This window comes from Tachysurus fulvidraco, chromosome 4, assembly GCF_022655615.1.
Source record: "Tachysurus fulvidraco isolate hzauxx_2018 chromosome 4, HZAU_PFXX_2.0, whole genome shotgun sequence".
Classification (NCBI taxonomy): Eukaryota; Metazoa; Chordata; class Actinopteri; order Siluriformes; family Bagridae; genus Tachysurus; species Tachysurus fulvidraco.
Genome location: NC_062521.1, coordinates 30,596,595 through 30,623,021, shown reverse-complemented (window position 1 = coordinate 30,623,021; position 26,427 = coordinate 30,596,595). Strand labels below are relative to the sequence as shown.

Genomic DNA, 26,427 nt, shown 5'->3' with positions numbered 1-26,427 from the left:
ATTCGACCATTCATTGTCGAGGTAGACGCTTCCAGCACAGGAATCGGAGCGGTGCTCTCACAACGCCAGGGACCGGCCGCCAAAATGTTCCCGTGCAGAACTCCCTCACTAAGCCGGCCAGAAGCATTATGCCGTTTCAATGTATCCTGGGGTATCAACCACCTCTCTTCCCGTGATCGGATCTGCCAGCTGTGGATGATTTCTTCCGCAGGGGCGAAGAGACCTGGAGTGAGGCCCATCGCCAGCTGCAGAGGGCCATCAGAAAGCAAAAGCTCCAGGCCGGCAAGCACCGCAGACCTCATCCCAATTATCAGCCGGGGCAGTTAATGTGGCTCTCGACTCGGGAAATCCGTCTGCACCTGCCCTGCAGAAAGCGCAGCCCCAGGTACATAGGTCCATTCTGGATCATAAAGCAGATAAACCCGGTGTCCTACCGCTTGGCATTGCCAGCGTCATACCGCATCTCTTCGACGTTCCACGCCTCACTCCTTAAACTCGCCTGTGATCCGGGAGGAGCACGAGAAGGGCCTGCCGAACCATCTGTGCCACCGCCCCGTGGGTTGACGGCGAGAAGGCTTATCAAGTCCGCTCCCTATTGGATTCCAGACGCCGGGGCGGCAACCTTGATTACCTAGTAGACTGGGAGGGATACGTCCGGAGGAACGCTCCTGGGTAAAAGTGACTGACATCCTAGATCCATCGCTCACCACGGAGTTCCAGCAGCAGCATCCGGATAAACCGGCACCTCGTCCTCGGGGAAGACCCCGGCGCTGTTCACATTCTCGCTTCGGGAGCCGCTCGCAGGGGGGGGCTCTGTCATAAATACCGCACCTGCCGCATCTCCCGAGCGCCACCAGAGGGAATGTTTGCCAGAGTACTAAACACTTCCGCACTACACTTCCCATAACCACCCGGGACTGATTACGCCGCCACCTGGTTCCAATTACACACTTGTTTTTTTAAAGGAACTTGAACTTGACCTCGGCGCAAAGTCTCGACTTGTTCCGGCCTGTCATTCTGAGCGTTTTCTGTCCGTGTATGCTTGCCTGTGTTTTGATCGGTTTCTGTACTTCTGTTCCCGATTGTTTGACGCCTGCCATGACCTTTCTGCCTGTTATTCTCGACTCTGTCTTTGCCTTGCCTACGTTACAGTCTCTGCCATTGTTTGACCCTGCCTGTTACGAGTGTGTTTAATAAATACTGCAAATGGATCCTCAGCCTCATGACGCATCATTACACATACAGAGGGTAAAAGCACACTGACTGAATGCAAACTTCTGAAATTAATATCAGGACACTTACATAGGTGTGCTTTGTGCTTTAAGCTCATTCAGGAAAGATGCTGGTGTTATAGTGTCTCCATCTTGGAAGTGGTATGTCATGTCACCATTAATCTGGTTTCCTGAACTCCTGTTAGCAGTAGAAGACAAAAGTCACAATACAATTGACTGTACAATAAGAATTAACACACTGTTCTTTGAGAGTGGAAAGAACAATGCTGTGATCTTACGTGAAGAGAGAGCTCTGTGGTTCGAACGGTTCGGCGTCAGGTTCATTTAGGAGTGTGTTTAACTGTAGAAAGAGAAATAATTAATCAGTTTTTATGTTTGAGGAAAGAACATTCCTTTGGATTGTTTCTATAACCATTTAATGTTTTAGATGATTTTTTTAGCTGTTTGTTTTCAACTGAATATACAGACATGATCTATCCATCCCTTCATTCCCTAAACTGCTTGATCCAGCCCCAGAGTGAGCAGAGAGACCAACACCTCCCTGTCTCTTTCAACGTCATACATTTTAAACACAGAAAGGTTAGAGTCACTACCTGTACTTCTCCCACTGACCACAGGAGTCACTGTCACCTGAGATCTGAACTGCTTTGCATCCCTGAGGGAATTCACTTCATTTATGTCCCTACATATGGAATATGTTTGATGTCTGCCATTGCAAAGTCTTTCTACTATTTCTGTGAGACATATCTGACCCTTTTAAATTCCCCCATTGCAGTCCTCTACTCGATTATTGTTTATGATCCTGTTGCAGATTTCTGTGCAGTTTTAACTATTGTATTTTGACCTTTCCCTGATTTACCCCACTGTGAGTCTGTACTTCCTCAGATAACCCTGGGTTGATCTGTTGACTTTTAGTTTCGCTATTAAACTGTTTTTATTCATCTGAGCAACTGGATCCAACGTCATCTCTGGATATTTGTGAGAAAATCATTAAGCACATAGTGATGTACACTCACAACATTGTTGATGATGCTCTCCACTTGGTTGTAGGTATCATTCACTAATTCAGGTTTCTGTGACATGTTGATGTTACTGATCTGGAATGTGAATTTTACCGCATAGCGGAAGTCTGAAGTTTCTGTGGAACAAATCAGATGACTTTGAAATACAGATAAAGAAATCATAGAAATGAAAGAATAATTTGTGTAGTACGTATTTGTGTTATCAGTAAAACAAACATACTCTCATAGGTGAAGTTCAGCACTTTTACAGAGTCAGTGAGGTTTGTGAGTCGAGCACTCAGAAGAGTCTGGATTACACTGAGGACCAAACTCTCACTGGGAACAGGAGAGGAGGAATTGAAGACCATCGTGGTCTGAACCACGGCTGAACCAGATCTGATGAAATAAAACATTATGGTGATTATTTTTTACAGTCAGACTGCTGATTTAATTCTCTGTAAAAATCAAATGTCTGAAAGAATATTATTAATTATATATAAATGTACAGACTTCACATTCTGTCATAAATACCGCACCTGCCGCATCTCCCGAGCACCACCAGAGGGAATGTTTGCCGGAGTACTAACCACTTCCACACTACACTTCCCATAACCACCCGGGACTGATTACGCCGCCACCTGGTTCCAATTACACACTTCCTATTTAAAGGAACTTGAACTTGACCTCGGCGCAAAGTCTCGACTTGTTCCGGCCTGTCGTTCTGAGCGTTTTCTGTCCGTGTATGCGTGCCTGTGTTTTGAGCTGTTTCTGTACTTCTGTTCCCGATTGTTTGCCGCCTGCCATGACCTTTCTGCCTGTTATTCTCGACTCTGTCTTTGCCTTGCCTACGTTACAGTCTCTGACGTTGTTTGACCCTGCCTGTTACGAGTGTGTTTAATAAATACTGCAAATGGATCCTCAGCCTCATGACGCATCATTACACATACAGAGGGTAAATACACACTGACTGAATGCAAACTTCTGAAATTAATATGAGGACACTTACATAGGTGTGCTTTGTGCTTTAAGCTCATTCAGGAAAGATGCTGGTGTTATAGTGTCTCCATCTTGGAAGTGGTATGTCATGTCACCATTAACCTGCTTTCCTGAACTCCTGTTAGCAGTAGAAGACAAAAGTCACAATACAATTCACTGAACAATAAGAATTAACACACTGTTCTTTGAGAATGGAAAGAACACTGCTGTGATCTTACGTGAAGAGAGAGCTCTGTGGTTCGAACGGTTCGGCGTCAGGTTCATTCAGAAGTGTGTTTAACTGTAGAAAGAGAAATAATTAACCAGTTTTTATGTTTGAGGAAAGAACATTCCTTTGGATTGTTTCTATAACCATTTAATGTTTTAGATGATTTTTTTTCCTGTTTGTTTTCAACTGAATATACAGACATGATCTATCCATCCATTCATTCCCTAAACTGCTTGATCGAGCACCAGAGTGAGCAGAGAGACCAACACCACCCTGTCTCTTTCAACATCATACATTTTAAACACAGAAAGGTTAGAGTCACTACCTGTACTTCTCCCACTGACCACAGGAGTCACTGTCACCTGAGATCTGAACTGCTTTGCACCAATGAGGAAATTCACTTCATTTATGTCCCTACATATGGAATATGTTTGATGTCTGCAATTGCAAAGTCTTTCTACTATTTCTGTGAGACATATCTGACCCTTTTAAATTCCCCCATTGCAGTCCTCTACTCGATTATTGTTTATGATCCTGTTGCAGATTTCTGTGCAGTTTTGACTATTGTATCTACATTTTGCTGTATTTTGACCTTTCCCTGATATACCTCACTGTGAGTCTGTACTTCCTCAGATAACCCTGGGTTGATCTGTTGACTTTTAGTCTAACTATTAAACTGTTTTTATTCATCTGAGCAACTGGATCCAACGTCATCTCTGGATATTTGTGAGAATATCATTAAGCACATAGTGATGTACACTCACAACATTGTTGATGTTGCTCTCCACTTGGTTGTAGGTATCATTCACTAATTCAGGTTTCTGTGACATGTTGATGTTACTTATCTGGAATGTGAATTTTACCCCATAGCAGGTGTCTGAAATTTCTGTGGAACAAATCAGATTACCTTTATCTGCATTTCAACATGAAAGAATAATTTGTGTAGTACGTATTTGTGTTATCAGTAAAACAAACATACTCTCATAGGTGAAGTTCAGCACTTTTACAGAGTCAGTGAGGTTTGTGAGTCGAGCACTCAGAAGAGTCTGGATTACACTGAGGACCAAACTCTCACTGGGAACAGGAGAGGAGGAATTGAAGACCATCGTGGTCTGAACCACGGCTGAACCAGATCTGATGAAATAAAACATTATGGTGATTATTTTTTACAGTCAGACTGCTGATTTAATTCTCTGTAAAATTCAAATGTCTGAAAGAATATTATTAATTATATATAAATGTACAGACTTCACATTCTGTCATAAATACCGCACCTGCCGCATCTCACCTGCCGCATCTACTAACCACTTCCACACTACACTTCCCATAACCACCCGGGACTGATCCAATTACACACTTCCTATTTAACGGAACTTGATCTTGAACTTGACCTCGGTGCGAAGTCTCGACTTGTTCTGGCCTGTCGTTCTGAGCGTTTTCTGTCCGTGTATGCTTGCCTGTGTTTTGATCTGTTTCTGTACTTCTGTTCCCGATTGTTTGCCGCCTGCCATGACCTTTCTGCCTGTTATTTTCGACTCTGTCTTTGCCTTGCCTATGTTACTGTCTCTGCCGTTGTTTGACAATGCCTGTTACGAGTGTGTTTACTAAATACTGCAAATGGATCCTCAGCCTCACGACGCATCATTACAGAAGACTTCGCCATACCATGATCCAGCAGTAATTTCCAAGCTCTCCATGGAACTCTCCACTCAAGCACAACAACTCGCAGACCACTACGAGCAGCTTAAGTCCCTTACCTCGCTCACTATTGAACTCGTCGCCATGCTGCAGAACTGTCAGACCAGTCCAGCGGCACATGAGACTACACCTCCGGCAATTCCACTGGCTCCCCCGTCCGCCGCTCTCACGGCCGCTAATCCACGGCTGGCTTTCCCGGAGAAGTTCAACGGCAACCCAGCGCAATGTCGCCAGCCACACCGCATTTGTCTGCACCCTTCTCACAGGGAGAGCGCTAGAGTGGGCCACCGCAATATGGGGAGAGGATGGCACCACGCTCCCCTCCTTCCAGCACTTCCTGACACAGTTCCGCAGCGTGTTCGAGCATCCCGCGGGAAGAGAGAGCGCAGAGGAGCGCCTACTGAACCTGGCTCAAGGAGACTGTACTGCCTCAGTTTACGCTCTCGGGTTTCATACTCTTGTGGCACAAACAGGCTGGGAAGAGAGACCACTCAAGCTTCTATACCGCAAGGGATTGAACTACGAGCTGCAGGCTGAACTCGCCTGCCGCGACGAAGGGAGAGATTTATCGGCTTTTGTGGAGCTGTCCATCCAGGTGGACAATCTGATGAGAGCCCGACGACCGCCCTCGCGCATCCGATCTTACGAGAATTCGACATCCACGCAGCACGGAGCGACGCACCTCACACCTGAGGAGAGAGCGTGCCACGTCCGTCAGCAACTCTGTCTATACTGTGGGAGGTCCGGTGACCTGCTACCAGCCTGCCCCACCAGACCACGCAGTAGACGAGACACCCTGGTGAGTTTGAACGTGTTCACTCCCCGATCGCAGAATTGTGCTCAATATGAGGTACGACTAAAGGTCCAGGGGGAGGAGTTGAGTCTGGTGGCACTCATCGACTGCGGCGCTGCAGGAAATTTCATCTCGGAGGAGTTTGCTAAGGCAAAGGCCATCCCTATGACCAGGTGTGCCTTACCCTTGGCAGTGGAGGTGATAGACGGGCGACCGCATGGAAAGAGACGAATCCAGTTCACCACTGAGGAGGTCGAGCTGCAAGTGGGCCTGTCTCATAGTGAAACCATTTGCTTCCTCGTGATGAGATCTCCACGTCACCCACTGATTTTGGGCCTGCCGTGGCTGCAGCTCCACGAACCTGTCATCTCCTGGAGAGAGCGTCAGATTATTTCCTGGGACAAAACCTGCACTCAGCATTGCAGACCCTCCGAGGCACGGTTCCAGCTTAACTCAGCCATCACCACGCCTGACTCTCCGGCCGTTCCCGGCCTGCCAGCCGAGTACCATGATCTCACAGAGGCCTTTAACAAGGTCGAAGCCACCAAGCTACCACCTCATCGATCCAGTGACTGCTGCATTGAGCTTCTGCCGAACGCCACTCCACCCAGGGGCAGGATCTTTCCACTGTCACAACCCAAAACCGAGGCCATGAATAAGTACATTGAGGAGGAGTTGAAGAAGGGATTTATTCTACGTTCAGTATCGCCTGCTTTGTAAGGCTTCATCTTGGTGAAGAAAAAGGACGGAGGGCTCCGTCCCTGCATCGATTATCGGGCTCTAAATGAACTGACCGTTAAGTTTCGTTATTCACTCCCACTTGTTCCGTCAGCTCTGGAACAACTGCGCAGGGCCCGATATTTCACCAAGCTGGACCTGCGCAATGCTTACAATCTCATTTGCATTAGAGAGGGAGACGAGTGGAAAACTGCTTTCTCCACCCAGTCAGGCCATACTCCACCCAGTCAGGCCATACAGACGAATACTTGGTCATGCCGTACAGCCTGACTAACAGTCCAACAGTATTCCAATCGTTCATCAACGACGTGTTCCGGGACATGCTGGATCGCTTGGGTGATCGTGTATTTTGACGACATCCTCATTCATTCTGAAACGTTGGAAGAACACATACAGCACGTACGAACGGTACTTAAGTGCCTGATCCAACATCACCTGTATGCTAAAGCAGAGAAGTGCGAGTTCCACAAGACATCGACGTCTTTCCTGGGCTACATCATCTCCGCGGGAGGTGTGGCCATGGACGATGCCAAGGTGCAAGCAGTGCTAAAATGGCCACGACCCCAGACCCTCAAAGAGCTACAGCGGTTCCTCGGGTTTGCGAATTTCTATCGCCGCTTCATTCGAGGTTTCAGCACTATAGCGGCACCGCTCACCTCCATGACAAAAAAGGCACCGTTCCGTCTGACATGGTCACCTGAGGCAGTTGCAGCCTTTCAGCTCTTAAAAAAGCGTTTCACCACGGCTCCCATTCTCCATCACCCTGATCCGATTCGACCATTCATTGTCGAGGTAGACGCTTCCAGCACAGGAATCGGAGCGGTGCTCTCACAACGCCAGGGACCGGCCGCCAAAATGTTCCCGTGCAGAACTCCCTCACTAAGCCGGCCAGAAGCATTATGCCGTTTCAATGTATCCTGGGGTATCAACCACCTCTCTTCCCGTGATCGGATCTGCCAGCTGTGGATGATTTGTTCCGCAGGAGCGAAGAGACCTGGAGTGAGGCCCATCGCCAGCTGCAGAGGGCCATCAGAAAGCAAAAGCTCCAGGCCGGCAAGCACCGCAGACCTCATCCCAATTATCAGCCGGGGCAGTTAATGTGGCTCTCGACTCGGGAAATCCGTCTGCACCTGCCCTGCAGAAAGCGCAGCCCCAGGTACATAGGTCCATTCTGGATCATAAAGCAGATAAACCCGGTGTCCTACCGCTTGGCATTGCCAGCGTCATACCGCATCTCTTCGACGTTCCACGCCTCACTCCTTAAACTCGCCTGTGATCCGGGAGGAGCACGAGAAGGGCCTGCCGAACCATCTGTGCCACCGCCCCGTGGGTTGACGGCGAGAAGGCTTATCAAGTCCGCTCCCTATTGGATTCCAGACGCCGGGGCGGCAACCTTGATTACCTAGTAGACTGGGAGGGGTACGTCCGGAGGAACGCTCCTGGGTAAAAGTGACTGACATCCTAGATCCATCGCTCACCACGGAGTTCCAGCAGCAGCATCCGGATAAACCGGCACCTCGTCCTCGGGAAAGACCCCGGCGCTGTTCACATTCTCGCTTCGGGAGCCGCTCGCAGGGGGGGGTTCTGTCATAAATACCGCACCTGCCGCATCTCCCGAGCGCCACCAGAGGGAATGTTTGCCAGAGTACTAAACACTTCCGCACTACACTTCCCATAACCACCCGGGACTGATTACGCCGCCACCTGGTTCCAATTACACACTTGTTTTTTTAAAGGAACTTGAACTTGACCTCGGCGCAAAGTCTCGACTTGTTCCGGCCTGTCATTCTGAGCGTTTTCTGTCCGTGTATGCTTGCCTGTGTTTTGATCGGTTTCTGTACTTCTGTTCCCGATTGTTTGACGCCTGCCATGACCTTTCTGCCTGTTATTCTCGACTCTGTCTTTGCCTTGCCTACGTTACAGTCTCTGCCATTGTTTGACCCTGCCTGTTACGAGTGTGTTTAATAAATACTGCAAATGGATCCTCAGCCTCATGACGCATCATTACACATACAGAGGGTAAAAGCACACTGACTGAATGCAAACTTCTGAAATTAATATCAGGACACTTACATAGGTGTGCTTTGTGCTTTAAGCTCATTCAGGAAAGATGCTGGTGTTATAGTGTCTCCATCTTGGAAGTGGTATGTCATGTCACCATTAACCTGGTTTCCTGAACTCCTGTTAGCAGTAGAAGACAAAAGTCACAATACAATTGACTGTACAATAAGAATTAACACACTGTTCTTTGAGAGTGGAAAGAACAATGCTGTGATCTTACGTGAAGAGAGAGCTCTGTGGTTCGAACGGTTCGGCGTCAGGTTCATTTAGGAGTGTGTTTAACTGTAGAAAGAGAAATAATTAATCAGTTTTTATGTTTGAGGAAAGAACATTCCTTTGGATTGTTTCTATAACCATTTAATGTTTTAGATGATTTTTTTAGCTGTTTGTTTTCAACTGAATATACAGACATGATCTATCCATCCCTTCATTCCCTAAACTGCTTGATCCAGCCCCAGAGTGAGCAGAGAGACCAACACCTCCCTGTCTCTTTCAACGTCATACATTTTAAACACAGAAAGGTTAGAGTCACTACCTGTACTTCTCCCACTGACCACAGGAGTCACTGTCACCTGAGATCTGAACTGCTTTGCATCCCTGAGGGAATTCACTTCATTTATGTCCCTACATATGGAATATGTTTGATGTCTGCCATTGCAAAGTCTTTCTACTATTTCTGTGAGACATATCTGACCCTTTTAAATTCCCCCATTGCAGTCCTCTACTCGATTATTGTTTATGATCCTGTTGCAGATTTCTGTACAGTTTTAACTATTGTATTTTGACCTTTCCCTGATTTACCCCACTGTGAGTCTGTACTTCCTCAGATAACCCTGGGTTGATCTGTTGACTTTTAGTTTCGCTATTAAACTGTTTTTATTCATCTGAGCAACTGGATCCAACGTCATCTCTGGATATTTGTGAGAAAATCATTAAGCACATAGTGATGTACACTCACAACATTGTTGATGATGCTCTCCACTTGGTTGTAGGTATCATTCACTAATTCAGGTTTCTGTGACATGTTGATGTTACTTATCTGGAATGTGAATTTTACCCCATAGCAGGTGTCTGAAATTTCTGTGGAACAAATCAGATTACCTTTATCTGCATTTCAACATGAAAGAATAATTTGTGTAGTACGTATTTGTGTTATCAGTAAAACAAACATACTCTCATAGGTGAAGTTCAGCACTTTTACAGAGTCAGTGAGGTTTGTGAGTCGAGCACTCAGAAGAGTCTGGATTACACTGAGGACCAAACTCTCACTGGGAACAGGAGAGGAGGAATTGAAGACCATCGTGGTCTGAACCACGGCTGAACCAGATCTGATGAAATAAAACATTATGGTGATTATTTTTTACAGTCAGACTGCTGATTTAATTCTCTGTAAAATTCAAATGTCTGAAAGAATATTATTAATTATATATAAATGTACAGACTTCACATTCTGTCATAAATACCGCACCTGCCGCATCTCCCGAGCACCACCAGAGGGAATGTTTGCCGGAGTACTAACCACTTCCACACTACACTTCCCATATCCACCCGGGACTGATTACGCCGCCACCTGGTTCCAATTACACACTTCCTATTTAAAGGAACTTGAACTTGACCTCGGCGCAAAGTCTCGACTTGTTCCGGCCTGTCGTTCTGAGCGTTTTCTGTCCGTGTATGCGTGCCTGTGTTTTGAGCTGTTTCTGTACTTCTGTTCCCGATTGTTTGCCGCCTGCCCTGACCTTTCTGCCTGTTATTCTCGACTCTGTCTTTGCCTTGCCTACGTTACAGTCTCTGACGTTGTTTGACCCTGCCTGTTACGAGTGTGTTTAATAAATACTGCAAATGGATCCTCAGCCTCATGACGCATCATTACACATACAGAGGGTAAATACACACTGACTGAATGCAAACTTCTGAAATTAATATGAGGACACTTACATAGGTGTGCTTTGTGCTTTAAGCTCATTCAGGAAAGATGCTGGTGTTATAGTGTCTCCATCTTGGAAGTGGTATGTCATGTCACCATTAACCTGCTTTCCTGAACTCCTGTTAGCAGTAGAAGACAAAAGTCACAATACAATTGACTGAACAATAAGAATTAACACACTGTTCTTTGAGAATGGAAAGAACACTGCTGTGATCTTACGTGAAGAGAGAGCTCTGTGGTTCGAACGGTTCGGCGTCAGGTTCATTCAGAAGTGTGTTTAACTGTAGAAAGAGAAATAATTAACCAGTTTTTATGTTTGAGGAAAGAACATTCCTTTGGATTGTTTCTATAACCATTTAATGTTTTAGATGATTTTTTTTCCTGTTTGTTTTCAACTGAATATACAGACATGATCTATCCATCCATTCATTCCCTAAACTGCTTGATCGAGCACCAGAGTGAGCAGAGAGACCAACACCACCCTGTCTCTTTCAACATCATACATTTTAAACACAGAAAGGTTAGAGTCACTACCTGTACTTCTCCCACTGACCACAGGAGTCACTGTCACCTGAGATCTGAACTGCTTTGCACCAATGAGGAAATTCACTTCATTTATGTCCCTACATATGGAATATGTTTGATGTCTGCCATTGCAAAGTCTTTCTACTATTTCTGTGAGACATATCTGACCCTTTTAAATTCCCCCATTGCAGTCCTCTACTCGATTATTGTTTATGATCCTGTTGCAGATTTCTGTGCAGTTTTGACTATTGTATCTACATTTTGCTGTATTTTGACCTTTCCCTGATATACCCCACTGTGAGTCTGTACTTCCTCAGATAACCCTGGGTTGATCTGTTGACTTTTAGTCTAACTATTAAACTGTTTTTATCCATCTGAGCAACTGGATCCAACGTCATCTCTGGATATTTGTGAGAATATCATTAAGCACATAGTGATGTACACTCACAACATTGTTGATGATGCTCTCCACTTGGTTGTAGGTATCATTCACTAATTCAGGGTTCTGTGACATGTTGATGTTACTGATCTGGAATGTGAATTTTACCCCATAGCAGGTGTCTGAAATTTCTGTGGAACAAATCAGATTACCTTGAAATGCAGATAAAGGAGTCATAGAGATGAAAGAATATTTTGTGTAGTACGTATTTGTGTTATCAGTAAAACAAACATACTCTCATAGGTGAAGTTCAGCACTTTTACAGAGTCAGTGAGGTTTGTGAGTCGAGCACTCAGAAGAGTCTGGATTACACTGAGGACCAAACTCTCACTGGGAACAGGAGAGGATGAATTGAAGGCCATCGTGGTCTGAACCACAGCTGAACCAGATCTGATGAAATAAAACATTATTTTTATTGTTTTTTTCTTTCTATTACATACAAATGTTTGGACAAAAATAAATTATTTTATTTTTTATTATTTTATTTATTAATCATTAATTTATATCATACAATTCATATGTGAATCTATATGTGAATCTAAAGTTCTATATTCCTGCAGATATATGACCCAAAACATTATCAGAATTTTACACAATTTATTAAGTGGTCATTTTTTTCTTTTTCAGAACTTGTGCACCTCAATGATGCAGTTTAATTCCAAGGTCAAATTATAGTTTATGTCCTCAGAAAATCGGGTGTTTTGAAGTGCCTTGTTTCTGAAAGTTGTTAATGGCCAAATCAAGAGAGATCTTTGAGGACTTCAGGAAAAGATTTATTGTTAACTCCACTTTGCTGAAAAAGTTACATGACCATATCTAAAGATTTTTTCTGTACCTCACAAATCTGTAGTCAGACAGATTCTGTACAAATGGATGACATTTAAGACCATTGTTACCCTCCCCAAAGTTCACTCTAAAATCAAGACAGTTAGCAGTCTGTTGGGTCAGAAATGAATACAGAGGAACTACTAATCAACTAAAGGCCTCTCCTACTTTGGCTAATGTTAATGTACATAAGTCTACCATCAGGTGAACACTGAACATCCTCAATGTGCAGAGCAGTATCACAAGGAGACAGTCACTACTCTACAAAAAGAAAATTGCAGCCAATTAAGTTTATTAAAGATCAAATGGATAAGAAAGAGGACTATTGGAGAAATAATTTGTGGGGGAATGAAACGGAAATTTTGAAACTTTTGGTTTAAATGTGAAACATTAATTTTGGAAAAAGTAAAATATTGAATTCCATCATGAGAACCTTATATAGTCTGCGAAATGTGGTGGTGGTAGTATAATGCTTTGGGTCTGTATTGCTGGGTCTAGACCAGGATATTACCGTAATTGATGGACCATTGAATTCAGAATTATACCATTGATCTCTAAATGAACATGACAAGACATCTGATCATGAACTTGATCTTAAGGGAAAATGGGTCATACACAAATACAACGGACATAAGCACCCAAGTTTGTGTACCAAATAATGATTGAAGAGGAACAAAGATAATGTTTTGGAATGGCCAAGTCAATGTCCTGACTTTAATCTGAAAGAAATGTTGTTGAAGGACCCAAAGCAGAAATTAGAAATTTCTAAAGGGTCACAAACTATCAAGTAACACTGTATATAATACACTATATAAATTATCTCTCTTACTCTCTATCTCTCTTTCTCTCCCTCTGCAAATGTCTTTTTTCTCTGTCAGGCTGTCCATGTCTGTCTTTTTTCTGGTGCTTTTTCTTTCACACAATCTACATTTCTCTTAACCTGTCTGTTTCTGAGTTTAGGAACACTGAGGTTATGATCGCAACTTTTACTTAACGACTTTATTAAAAAGTGTGTTCTAAATTTAAACCAGTCCATCAGGGCAGGTGTCACTCAGAAGTTTGCATTTCTGCTTTAATGTCCAGTTGGAGAGGTTCTGGAATCAAATCCTAGCTTGATCCTTAAAACTCCAGACTCTCGAATAGACAGGATTCTATCTCTCTTTTAAGTAAGGCCAAATGAATAAACGCACTTTAATGTATGAATAATTCGGTGCTCACATTCATCAAGAGGATTTGAGTTACACAAATTTACAGAGAGGGTGTCAACGATTAAATGTCAACGATTCTCTTAGGAATGTTATCTCAAAACCGTTATTTATTATTATAAAAACTATATACAGTATATAAAACACTGTGTATATATATATAAAAGTACATTAACATACATTACTGTGGGAGCTGCTTGTGTAGTTCGTTCTTTGATGGTTGTAGCATTTGTATTGGATAAAATGACCATGGTTTCTTCTTTAGCTGTTGTGGGTACAGTTTTAGATATATTTGTTGGATTTTCTTTTGTAGTTGTTTTCTCATTTGTAGGTTCTGTAGTTATTATAGATTGTATTGTGTACTCAATCCCAGAATTCAGCTCTGTTGCCAGTGCTGTAGATGATGGTACAGCTGTAGTAGTGGTTATTTCCTTTGTAGTTGTTCTTTCTTGAATTGCACTTATTTGATCAGTAGTCAGTGTAGATTTAGTTATATTTGCTGTTGTTGAGTTTCCATTTTGCATTGGGTATATTGTGCCATTGGCAAATTCTGCTGTTATTGTATTGTATTGTACAGTTGTAGCTTTCGTTCTTTTTTCTGTAGTTGTTGGATTTTCAACTGTATTAACTGTACAAGGAACACTTGTATAGTTTTCTGCAGAAGCTTCTGTGGTTATTGTAGCCTGTCTTGTAGATAAATTATTAGTTGTCAGTTTTGATGTTGCAGATGATGATACATTTGAGGCTTTGGTGATTTCCTCTAATTTTGGCCCCTGAAATGTTGTTGGTTCTGTGGTTGATGTTGCTTGTGTTGTGCTCTCTGTAGTGGTAAATTCTTTTTTAGGGGCTGTGGTCGATTGTACAGTTGTATGTAATCTCGTGTCATCTGTTGGTGTTGTTCCTAAAATTATTCTTGTTGTATTAGTAGTAGTTTCCTCTGTTAATGTGGGCTCTAGAATGTTACTTGATAGAGTGGTAGTAGTTGTCACTGTAGTTGATTCTGCTGTTGTTTGTGCTGTGCTAGTTGTAGCTTGTGTAGTGTATACATTTGTACTGGTAGATGATGATGCTGATGTTGTTGTCAGCACAGTTGTAGCAGTCATTGTTTCATCTGCAGTTTTTGTATTAGGAATTGTACTTGTTGAACTGGAAGTATTTCCAACAGTTCTTTCTGCTGTTGTTAGTGCTGCAATTGTCATAGACTTTGTTGTGTACAATGTTTGATATAAAGCTGTGCTGGAAAATTCTTTTGTTGGTGATGTAGTCAACTGTAATGTTGTAGCAGTGTTTTTTTCTGCAATTGTACTTTCTAGGATAGATGTAGGTGTAAGTGCAGTTGTTTCTCCTGTTGTTGCAGCAGTTTTTGTAGTTTGTGTTGTGTACAAAGGTGTGGAGGTAAATTCTGCTGTTGGAAATGTAGTGGATGTCAATGTTGTAACAGTGGTTGTTTGTGAAATTGTACTTGTTGGAGTGCTAATAGATGTCAGTCCAATTTCTGATGTTTGTGGGGTGGTTGCTGTAGCTTGTGTTGTGTATAAGGTTGTGGTCATGAAGCCTGTTGTTGGTGCTGTAGTGTAGGTTAATGTTGTAGCCGCTGTTTCTGAAACTGTACTTTTGTCGGTGGTAGTAGTTGGTGCAGATGTTATTAGATCTGTTATTCTTTGTGCTGTGGAAGCTTGTGTTGTGTACCATACTGTGGTGGTAAATTCTGTTGTTGGTGTTGTACTGGATGGCACTGCTGTAGCAGTGGTTGTTTCTGAAATTGTACTTGTTGGGGTGGTAGTTGATGTCTCTCCGGTTGATTTTGGTGTTAGAATTGATGTTGTTGTTGTAGGTTGTGTTGTTTGCAAAGTTGTGCTGTTGAATTCTGTTAGTGTAGTACTGAATAGCACAATTATAGCCGTGGTTGTTTCAGAATTTGTTCTTGTTAATGTGGTAGTTGTTTGAACTCCAGTTGATTCCTGTGTTGTTTGTGCTGTGGTTGTAGTAGCTTGTGTTGTGTATAAATTTGTGGTGGTAAATTCTATTTTTGGTGTTGTAGTGGATGTTTCAGTTGCAGCAGTGGTTGTCCCTGGAATTGTGCTTGTTGGGGTAACAGGTGTTGTCACTGCAGTAGTTTCTGCTGTTGTTGGTGGTGTGGTAGGTTGTGTTGTGTACAAAGTTGTGGCGGTAAATTCTGTTGGTTTTGGAGTGGATGCATTAGTTGTATCAGTGGTTGTCACTGCAGTTGTTTTTGCTGATGTTGGTAGTGTTGTAGGTTGCTGTGTGTATAGAGTTGTGTTGGCAGATTCTGTTGTTGATGTTGTAGTGGATGCTTCACTTATTGCAGTGGTTGTCACTGGAATTGTGCTTGTTGGGGTAACAGTAGTTGTCACTGCAGTAGTTTCTGCTGTTGTTGGTGGTGTTGTAGGTTGTGTTGTGTACAAAGTTGAGGTGGATAATTCTGCTGATGGTGTTGTGGATGTTTCATATGTTGCAGTGCTTGTCACTGGAATTGTGCTTGTTGGGGTAACAGGTGTTGTCACTGCAGTAGTTTCTGCTGTTGTTGGTGGTGTGGTAGGTTGTGTTGTGTACAAAGTTGTGGCGGTAAATTCTGTTGGTTTTGGAGTGGATGCTTTAGTTGTATCAGTGGTTGTCACTGCAGTTGTTTTTGCTGATGTTGGTAGTGTTGTAGGTTGCTGTGTGTATAGAGTTGTGTTGGCAGATTCTGTTGTTGATGTTGTAGTGGATGCTTCACTTGTTGCAGTGGTTGTCCCTGGAATTGTGCTTGTTGGGGTAACAGTAGTTGTCACTGCAGTAGTTTCTGCTGTTGTTGGTGGTGTTGTAGGTTGTGTTGTGTACAAAGTTGAGGTGGATAATTCTGCTGATGGTGTTGTGGATGTTTCATATGTTGCAGTGCTTGTCACTGGAATTGTGCTTGTTCGGGTAACAGTGGTTGTCGCTGCAGTAGTTTCTGCTGATGTTGGTGGTGTTGTAGGTTGTGTTGTGTATAGAGTTTTGGTGACAGTTTCTGTTCTTGGTGTTGTAGTGGATGTTGCAGATGTTGCAGTAGTTGTCAATGGAATTGTGCTTGTTGGGGTGCTAGTTGTTGTCAATGTGGTTGTTTCTGTTGATGTTGGTGGTGTTGTAGGTTGTGTTGTGTACAAAGTTGAGGTGGACAATTCTGCTGTTGGTGTTGTGGATGTTTCATATGTTGCAGTGGTTATCACTGGAATTGTTGGTGATACAGTTGTTGTCACTGCTGTAGTTTCTGCTGTTGTTGCAGGTTGGGTTGTAAATAAAGTTGTGGTGTCAGATACTCTTGTTGGTGATTTAGTGGATGTTTCAGTTGTAGCAGTGGTTGTCCCTGGAATTGTACGTGTTGGGGTAACAGTACTTGTCACTGCAGTTGTTTCTGCTGATGTTGGTGGTGTTGTAGGTTGTGTTGTGTACAAAATTGTGGTTCCAGATTCTGTTGTTGGTGATGTAGTGGATGCGTTACTTGTTGCAGTGGTTGTCCCTGGAATTGTGCTTGTTGGGGTAACAGTAGTTGTCAATGCTATAGTTTCTGCTGTTGTTGGTGATGTAGTGGATGCTTCACTTGTTGCAGTGGTTGTCCCTGGAATTATGCTTGTTGGGGTAACAGTAGTTGTCACTGGAGTTGTTTCTTCTGATGTTGGTAGTGTTGTAGGTTGTGTGGTGTACAAAATTGTGGTTGCAGATTCTTCTGTTATTGATGTAGTGGATGCTTCACTTGTTGCAGTGGTTGTCTCTGAAATTGTGTTTGTTTGGGTGCTATTTTTTGTCAATGTGGATTTTTTTGTTGATGTTGGTGGTGTTGTAGGTTGTGTTGTGTACAAAATTGTGGTTCCAGATTCTGCTGTTGGAGATGTAGTGTGTGCTTCATTTATTGAAGTGGTTGTCCCTGGAATTGTGCTTGTTGGGGTAACAGTAGTTGTCAATGCTGTAGTTTTTGCTCTTGTTGGTGATGTAGCGGATGCTTCACTTGTTGCAGTGGTTGTCCCTGGAATTATGCTTGTTGGGGTGACAGTAGTTGTCACTGGAGTTGTTTCTTCTGATGTTGGTAGTGTTGTAGGTTGTGTTGTGTACAAAATTGTGGTTCCAGATTCTGTTGTTGGTGTTGTAGTGGATGCTTCACTTGTTGCAGTAGTTGTCCCTGGAATTGTGCTTGTTTGGGTAACAGTAGTTGTCACTGCAGTTGTTTCAGCTGTTGTTGGTAATGTAGTGGATGCTTCACTTGTTGCTGTGGTTGTTCCTGGAAGTGTGCTTGTTAACGTAACAGTACTTGTCAGTGCAGTTCTTTCTGCTGATGTTGGTAGTGTTGTAGGTTGTGTTGTGTACAAAATTGTGTTTGCAGATTCTTCTTTTGGTGATGTAGTGGATGCTTCACTTGTTGCTGTGGTTGTCCATGGAATTGTCCTTGTTATGGTGCTAGTTGTTGTCAATGTGGATGATTCTGCTGATGATGGTGGTGTTGTAGGTTGTGTTGTGTACAAGATTGTGGTTCCAGATTCTGCTGTTGGTGATGTAGTGGATGCTTTACTTGTTGCAGTGGTTGTCCATGGAATTGTGCTTGTTGGGGTAACAGTAGTTGTCAATGCTGTAGTTTCTGCTGTTGTTGGTGATGTAGTGGATGCTTCACTTGTTGCAGTGGTTGTCCCTGGAATTATGCTTGTTGGGGTGACAGTAGTTGTCACTGGAGTTGTTTCTTCTGATGTTGGTAGAGTTGTAGGTTGTGTTGTGTACAAAATTGTGGTTCCAGATTCTGTTGTTGGTGTTGTAGTGGATGCTTCACTTGTTGCAATGGTTGTCCCTGGAATTGTGCTTGTTTGGGTAACAGTAGTTGTCACTGCAGTTGTTTCAGCTGTTGTTGGTAATGTAGTGGATGCTTCACTTGTTGCAGTGGTTGTTCCTGGAATTGTGCTTGTTAACGTAACAGTACTTGTCAGTGCAGTTCTTTCTGCTGATGTTGGTGGTGTTGTAGGTTGTGTTGTGTACAAAATTGTGTTTGCAGATTCTTCTTTTGGTGATGTAGTGGATGTTTCACTAGTTGCTGTGGTTGTCCATGGAATTGTGCTTGTTATGGTGCTAGTTGTTGTCAATGTGGATGATTCTGCTGATGATGGTGCTGTTGTAGGTTGTGTTGTGTACAAGATTGTGGTTCCAGATTTTGCTGTTGGTGATGTAGTGGATGCTTTACTTGTTGCAGTGGTTGTCCATGGAATTGTGCTTGTTGGGGTAACAGTAGTTGTCAATGCCATAGTTTCTGCTGTTGTTGGTGATGTAGTGGATGCTTCACTTGTTGCAGTGGTTGTCCCTGGAATTATGCTTGTTGGGGTGACAGTAGTTGTCACTGGAGTTGTTTCTTCTGATGTTGGTAGTGTTGTAGGTTGTGTTGTGTACAAAATTGTGGTTCCAGATTCTGTTGTTGGTGTTGTAGTGGATGCTTCACTTGTTGCAATGGTTGTCCCTGGAATTGTGCTTGTTTGGGTAACAGTAGTTGTCACTGCAGTTGTTTCAGCTGTTGTTGGTAATGTAGTGGATGCTTCACTTGTTGCAGTGGTTGTTCCTGGAATTGTGCTTGTTAACGTAACAGTACTTGTCAGTGCAGTTCTTTCTGCTGATGTTGGTGGTGTTGTAGGTTGTGTTGTGTACAAAATTGTGGTTGCAGATTCTTCTTTTGGTAATGTAGTGGATGCTTCACTTGTTGCAGTGGTTGTCCATGGAATTGTGCTTGTTATGGTGCTAGTTGTTGTCAATGTGGATGATTCTGCTGCTGATGGTGGTGTTGTAGGTTGTGTTGTGTACAAAATTGTGGTTCCAGATTCTGCTGTTGGTGATGTAGTGGATGCTTTACTTGTTGCAGTGGTTGTCCATGGAATTGTGCTTGGTGGGGTAACAGTACTTGTCACTGCAGTTGGTTCTGCTGTTGATGATGCTGTAGGTTCTGTTGTGTACAAGGTTGTGGTGGAAGATTCTGTTCTTGGTGTTGTAGTGGATGCTTCAGTTGTTACAGTGGTTGTCCCTGCAAGTGTGCTTGTTGGTGTAACAGTAGTTGTCACTGCAGTTGGTTCTGCTGATGTTGGTGGTGTTGTAGGTTGTGTTGTGTACAAAATTGTGGTTCCAGATTCTGCTGTTGGTGATGTAGTGGATGCTTCACTTGTTGCAGTGGCTGTCTCTGGAATTGTGCTTGTTTGGGTGCTATTTTTTGTCAATGTGGATGTTTCTGTTGATGTTGGTGGTGTTGTAGGTTGTGTCGTGTACAAAATTGTGGTTCCAGATTGTGCTGTTGGTGATGTAGTGGATGCTTCACTTGTTGCAGTGGTTGTCGCTGGAATTGTGCTTGTTGGGGTAACAGTAGGTGTCAATGCCATAGTTTCTGCTGTTGTTGGTGATGTAGTGGATGCTTCACTTGTTGCAGTGGTTGTCCCTGGAATTATGCTTGTTGGGGTAACAGTAGTTGTCACTGGAGTTGTTTCTTCTGATGTTGGTAGTGTTGTAGGTTGTGTTGTGTACAAAATTGTGGTTCCAGATTTTGTTGTTGGTGTTGTAGTGGATGCTTCACTTGTTGCAGTGGTTGTCCTGGGAATTGTGCTTGTTTGGCTAACAGTAGTTGTCACTGCAGTTGTTTCAGCTGTTGTTGGTAATGTAGTGGATGCTTCACTTGTTGCAGTGGTTGTTCCTGGAATTGTGCTTGTTAAGGTAACAGTGCTTGTCACTGCAGTTGTTTCTGCTGATGTTGGTGGTGTTGTAGGTTGTGTTGTGTACAAAATTGTGGTTCCAGATTCTGCTGTTGGTGATGTAGTGGATGCTTCACCTGTTGCATTGGTTGTCCCTGGAATTGTACTTGTTGAAGTAACAGTACTTGTCACTGCAGTAGTTTCTGCTGTTGGTGATGTTGTAGGTTCTGTTGTGTACAAGGTTGTGGTGGAAGATTCTGTTCTTGGTGTTGTAGTGGATGCTTCACTTGTTACAGTGGTTGTCCCTGCAAGTGTGCTTGTTGGGGTAACAGTAGTTGTTACTGCAGTTGTTTCTTCTGATGTTGGTGATATTGTAGGTTGTGTTGTGTACAAAATTGTGGTTCCAGATTCTGCTGTTGGTGATGTAGTGGATGCTTCAGTTGTTGCAGTGGCTGTCTCTGGAATTGTGCTTGTTTGGGTGCTATTTTTTGTCAATGTGGATGTTTCTGTTGATGTTGGTGGTGTTGTAGGTTGTATCGTGTACAAAATTGTGGTTGCAGATTGTGCTGTTGGTGATGTAGTGGATGCTTCACTTGTTGCAGTGGTTGTCCCTGGAATTGTGCTTGTTGGGGTAACAGTAGGTGTCAATGCCGTAGTTTCTGCTGTTGTTGGTGATGTAGTGGATGCTTCACTTGTTGCAGTGGTTGTCCCTGGAATTGTGCTTGTTGGGGTAACAGTACTTGTCAATCCAGTAGTTTCTGCTGTTGTTGGTGATGTAGTGGATGCTTCACTTGTTGCAGTGGTTGTCCCTGGATTTGTGCTTGTTGGGGTAACAGTAGTTGTCACTGCAGTTGTTTCTGCTGATGTTGGTAATGTAGTGGATGCTTCAGTTGTTGCAGTGGGTGTTCCTGGAATTGTGCTTGTTGGGGTGACAGTAGTTGTCACTGCAGTTGTTTCTGCTGTTGTTGGTGGTGTGGTACGTTGTGTTGTGTACAAAATTGTGGTTCCAGATTCTGCTGTTGGTGTTGTAGTGGATGCTTCACTTGTTGCAGAGGTTGTAACTGCAGTAGTTTCTGCTGTTGTTGGAGATGTAGTGGATGTTTCACTTGTTGCAGTGGTTGTCCCCGGAATTGTGCTTGTTGGGGTAACAGTATTTGTCACTGCAGTTGTTTCTGCTGATGTTGTTGGTGTTGTAGGTTGTGTTGTGTACAACATTGTTGTAACAGATTCTGCTGTTGGTGATGTAGTGGATGCTTCACTTGTTGCAATAGTTGTCCCTGGAATTGTGCTTGTTAGGTTGCTAGTTATTGTGAATGTGGTTGTTTCTGCTGTTGGTGGGGTTGTAGGTTGTGTTGTGTACAAAATCGTAGTTGCAGATTCTGTTGTTGGTGATGTATTGGATGCTTCACTTGTTGCAGAGTTTGTCACTGCAGTAGTGTCTGCTGTTTTTGGTGATGTTGTAGGTTGTGTTGTGTAGAAGGTTGTGGTGAAAGTTTCTGTTCTTGGTGTTGTAGTGGATGCTTCATTTGTTACAGTACTTATCACTGCAGTTGGTTCTGCTGATGTTGGTGGTGTTGTAGATTGTGTTGTGTACACAATTGTAGTTCCAGATTCTGCTGTTGGTGATGTAGTGGATGCTTCACTTGTTGCAATGGTTGTCACTGCAGTAGTTTCTGCTGTTGTTGGAGATGTAGTGGATGTTTCACTTGTTGCAGTGGTTGTCACTGGAATTGTGCTTGTTTGGGTAACAGTACTTGTCACTGCAGTAGTTTCTGCTGTTGTTGGTGGTGTTGTAGCTTGTGTTGTGTACAACATTGTTGTAACAAATTCTGCTGTTGGTGATGTAGTGGATGCTTCACTTGTTGCAATGGTTGTCCCTGGAATTGTGCTTGTTAGGGTGCTAGTTATTGTCAATGTGGTTGTTTCTGCTGTTTGTGGTGTTGTAGGTTGTGTTGTGTACAAAATCGTGGTTGCAGATTCTGTTGTTGGTGATGTAGTAAATGCTTCACTTGTTGCAGAGTTTGTCACTGCAGTAGTGTCTACTGTTGTTGTTGGTGTTGTAGGTTGTGTTGTGTACAAGGTTGTGGAGGAAGTTTCTGTTCTTGGTATTGTAGTAGATGCTTCATTAGTTACAGTACTTATCACTGCAGTTGGTTCTGCTGATGTTGGTGGTGTTGTAGGTTGTGTTGTGTACACAATTGTGGTTCCGGATTCTGCTGTTGGTGATGTAGTGGATGCTTCACTTGTTGCAATGGTTGTCCCTGGAATTGTGCTTGTTAGGATGCTAGTTATTGTCAATGTGGTTGTTTCTGCTGTTGGTGGTGTTGTAGGTTGTGTTGTGTACAAAATTGTGGTTCCAGATTCTGTTGTTGGTGATGTAGTGGATGCTTCACTTGTTGCAGTGGTTGTCACTGCAGTAGTTTCTGCTGTTGTTGGAGATGTAGTGGATGTTTCACTTGTTGCTGTGGTTGTCACTGGAATTGTGCTTGTTTGGCTAACAGTAGTTGTCACTGCAGTCGTTTCGGATGTTGTTGGTGATGTAGTGGATGCTTCACTTGTTGCAGTGGTTGTCCCTGGAATTGTACTTGTTGGGGTAACAGTACTTGTCACTGCAGTAGTTTCTGCTGATGTTGGTGGTGTTGTAGCTTGTGTTGTGTACAACATTGTTGTAACAGGTTCTGCTGTTGGTGATGTAGTGGATGCTTCACTTGTTGCAATGGTTGTCACTGCAGTAGTTTCTGCTGTTGTTGGAGATGTAGTGGATGTTTCACTTGTTGCATTGGTTGTCCCTGAAATTGTGCTTGTTGGGGTAATAGTATTTGTCACTGCAGTAGTTTCTGCTGTTGGTGGTGTTGTAGGTTCTGTTGTGTACAAGGTTGTGGTGGAAGATTCTGTTCTTGGTGTTGTAGTGGGTGCTTCACTTGTTGCAATGGTTGTCCCTGGAATTGTGCTTGTTGGGGTGCTAGTTATTGTCAATGTGGTTGCTTCTGCTGTTGGTGGTGTTGTAGGTTGTGTTGTGTACAAAATTGTGGTTCCAGATTCTGTTGTTGGTGATGTAGTGGATGCTTCACTTGTTACAGTGGTTGTCCCTGCAAGTGTGCTTGTTGGTGTAACAGTAGTTGTCACTGCAGTTTGTTCTGCTGATGTTGGTGGTATTGTAGGTTCTGTTGTGTACAAAATTGTGGTTCCAGATTCTGCTGTTAGTGATGTAGTGGATGCTTCACTTGTTGCAGTGGTTGTTTTTGGAATTGTGCTTGTTGGGGTAACAGTACTTGTCACTGCAGTAGTTTCTGCTGTTGGTGGTGTTGTAGGTTCTGTTGTGTACAAGGTTGTGGTGGAAGATTCTGTTCTTGGTGTTGTAGTGGATGCTTCACTTTTTGCAGTGGTTGTCCCTGGAATTGTGCTTGTTTGGTTGCTAGTTGTTGTCAATGTGGTTGTTTCTGCTGATGTTGGTGGTGTTGTAGGTTGTGTTGTGTACAAAATTGTCGTTGCAGACTCAGTTGATGGTGATGTAGTAGATGCTTCACCTGTTGCAGTGTTTGTCCCTGGAATTGTGCTTGATTGGGTAACAATAGTTGTCACTGCAGTTGTTTCTGATGATGTTGGTGGTGTTGTAGGTTGTGTTGTGTACAAAATTGTGGTTCCAGATTCTGCTGTTGGTGTTGTAGTGGGTCCTTCACTTGTTACAGTGATTGTGCCTGGAATTGTGATTGTTGTGGTAACAGTAGTTGTCACTGCAGTAGTTTCTGCTGTTGTTGGTGGTGTTGTAGGCTTTGTTGTGTACAAGGTTGTGGTGGACAATTCTGTTGTTGGTGTTGTAGTGGATGCTTCATTTGTTACAGTGGTTGTCTCTGCAGTTGTTTCTGCTGATGGTGGTGTTGTAGGTTGTGTTTTGTACACAATTGTGGTTTCATATTCTGTTCTTGGTGATGTAGTGGACGCTTCACTTGTTGTGGTTGTCCCTGGAATTGTGCTTGTTGGGGTAACAGTAGTTGTCACTGAAGTTGTTTCTGACGATGTTGGTGGTGTTGTACGTTGTGTTGTGTACAAAATTGTGGTTCCAGATTCTGTTGTTGGTGTTGTAGTGGATGTTTCAGATGTTGCAGTAGTTGTCACTTGGATTGTGCTTGTTGGGGTAACAGTTGTTGTCACTGCAGTAGTTTCTGCTGATGTTGGTGGTGTTGTAGGTTGTGTTGTGTACAAAGTTGACGTGGTTAATTCTGTTGTTGGTGTTTGAGTGGATGCTTCATTTGTAGCAGTGGTTGTCTCTGGAATTGTGCATGTTGGGGTAACAGTAGTTGTCACTTCAGTAGTGTCTGCTGTGGTTGTTGTAGCTTGTGGTGTGTATAAAGTTGTGGTGGTAGATTCTACTGTTGGTGTTGTAGTGGATGCTTCAGATGTAGCAGTGGTTGTCTCTTGAATTGTACTTGTTGGGGTGCTGTTTGTTGTCAATGTGGTTGTTTCTGCTGATGTTGGTGGTGTAGGTTGTGTTGTGTACAAACTTGTATCCTCTGTAGTTGTTGATTCCAGAATTGTACTTGCTGGAGCATTATTCAGTATAGATGTAGTTGTTTCTGCTGTTGTTTGTGCTTGTGCTGTGTATGCACTGAGCCCCAGCCATAGACATACTGTTACAAGTGTAGAATATAATTATTTAATCTACTGAAACAAGTTTCGGTCGTGTAATTTTGCGTTAATTCTAAAATGAATCAATAAATCTCTTACATTCTGGCATTCAATAGATCATGTGACAGTTAATGTATGAAGAGAATTCACATAGTATATTACATTAAAACCTGCTTCTATTCTTATGCAATGCCGCTTTGAGACAATGTGAATTGTTAAAAGCCATATACATATAAATAAGTGTAAAATGATGAATGAAATAGAAATACCACAATTAAATGTGACTATCAATTTAATTACTCTTTTCTACTGACAGACACACACACACACACACACACACACACACACACACACACACACACTCACACACACACACACATATCCTAAAACAACTGTTTTAATTTTGAAAAAAAATGTAAAAAAAATTGTTTATGACAAATAAGTATGATCATATAAGTATGATTTATTTTAAAAGTATTTATTTATTACATTATAATAATATTTACAGGCACTTTTTGTATCTGTTTTGTAATTATTTAAAAAACACACATTCAATCTTAAAATGTCAGGTTTACTTACGTATAGTGAGATGAGCAAAACTGATCTTGTCATATTTAGAAAAATCAAACCTGTTGATATTGAATGAGACAAAAATCAGAGCTTTAGTTGTATTATATGTGTAAAATAGTATTTAGCAACTAAAATATTAACAGAAACTATAATACATTTAACTAATGAATATAATAAGATTAACAGTTAATTTATTTTCTGTTATATTTACTTTTACAAGTCTGTTTCCATGTGCTATATAAAAACAAACATGAAATAAATAAAAAAGAGCTACATTACCTTGTTTTATTCTTGAAACTCATGACTGTCAAATTTCAACACTGAAAATTTGTCCCTGTAACTCTGTCAGTAATAGCCTTAATGACAATAGAGTCTGTCATGACAATTGGTTCACCCGAAGTGTAAGCAGGCTTTATTAGGTGTGGTTAGAGGTGTAGCTCAACAGGCATCTTCACCTTTTCATGAAAAATGACTATTTTTATACAACTTAACAATAATGGGTGTGTTTCATAATGCAGAGATTATTATCAGAAATAAAACTGAGTAAATATGTTAATCACACAAATCAGGAAATGTACTACTGTAACAGTGACCTTAAGACAACAAAACTTATGCATTTTAAAAGTGGTTATTTTTTCTGTTGGCTGCTGTTAAGAGCCACAGCACTGGATCATGCGATCTGCATATCTGATGTGGAACAGCTTTTTTTTTGGATTCCTCCCATTTCATCTGGGTTTGGGACCAGCATTAGATTAGATTTTAAAGTACAATTTTCTGCTAAAACAGCTGTTAGAAATGTGCATTATTGGACTACCTACTGTATTATTTATTCTGTCAAGATCTGATTGTATATATTTTTAAAAAAATAAAGTTTACATTGTATATTTATGAAATACATTCGGG

At 42.5% G+C, this 26,427-nt stretch overlaps 2 protein-coding genes and 1 long non-coding RNA gene across 3 annotated transcripts; all 3 read right to left on the bottom strand.

Moving 5' to 3' along the window:
- Positions 1–4,116: 4,116 nt before the first annotated feature.
- Positions 4,117–10,929, bottom strand: LOC125141036. Its single transcript, XM_047812371.1, has 8 exons — positions 10,874–10,929; positions 10,666–10,773; positions 9,901–10,055; positions 9,686–9,807; positions 8,948–9,009; positions 8,740–8,847; positions 4,417–4,571; positions 4,117–4,323 (listed from the first exon to the last, which is right to left on the bottom strand). Exons 2-8 carry the CDS (start codon positions 10,743–10,745, stop codon positions 4,148–4,150), a joined length of 858 nt encoding a protein of 285 aa, XP_047668327.1. The 5' UTR covers positions 10,746–10,773; positions 10,874–10,929; the 3' UTR covers positions 4,117–4,147.
- A 1,235-nt stretch (positions 10,930–12,164) lies between these two features.
- Positions 12,165–21,543, bottom strand: LOC125141057 (mucin-2). The gene is made up of 2 exons (XM_047812600.1): positions 16,011–21,543; positions 12,165–12,172 (listed from the first exon to the last, which is right to left on the bottom strand). The coding sequence occupies exons 1-2, from the start codon at positions 21,541–21,543 to the stop codon at positions 12,165–12,167; spliced, it is 5,541 nt and encodes a 1,846-aa protein (XP_047668556.1).
- Positions 21,544–24,542: 2,999 nt separating this feature from the next.
- LOC113646532 lies at positions 24,543–25,879 on the bottom strand. The gene is made up of 3 exons (XR_007140384.1): positions 25,804–25,879; positions 25,534–25,583; positions 24,543–24,956 (listed from the first exon to the last, which is right to left on the bottom strand). It is a non-coding gene; the product is annotated as an uncharacterized LOC113646532 (long non-coding RNA).
- Positions 25,880–26,427: the final 548 nt, after the last annotated feature.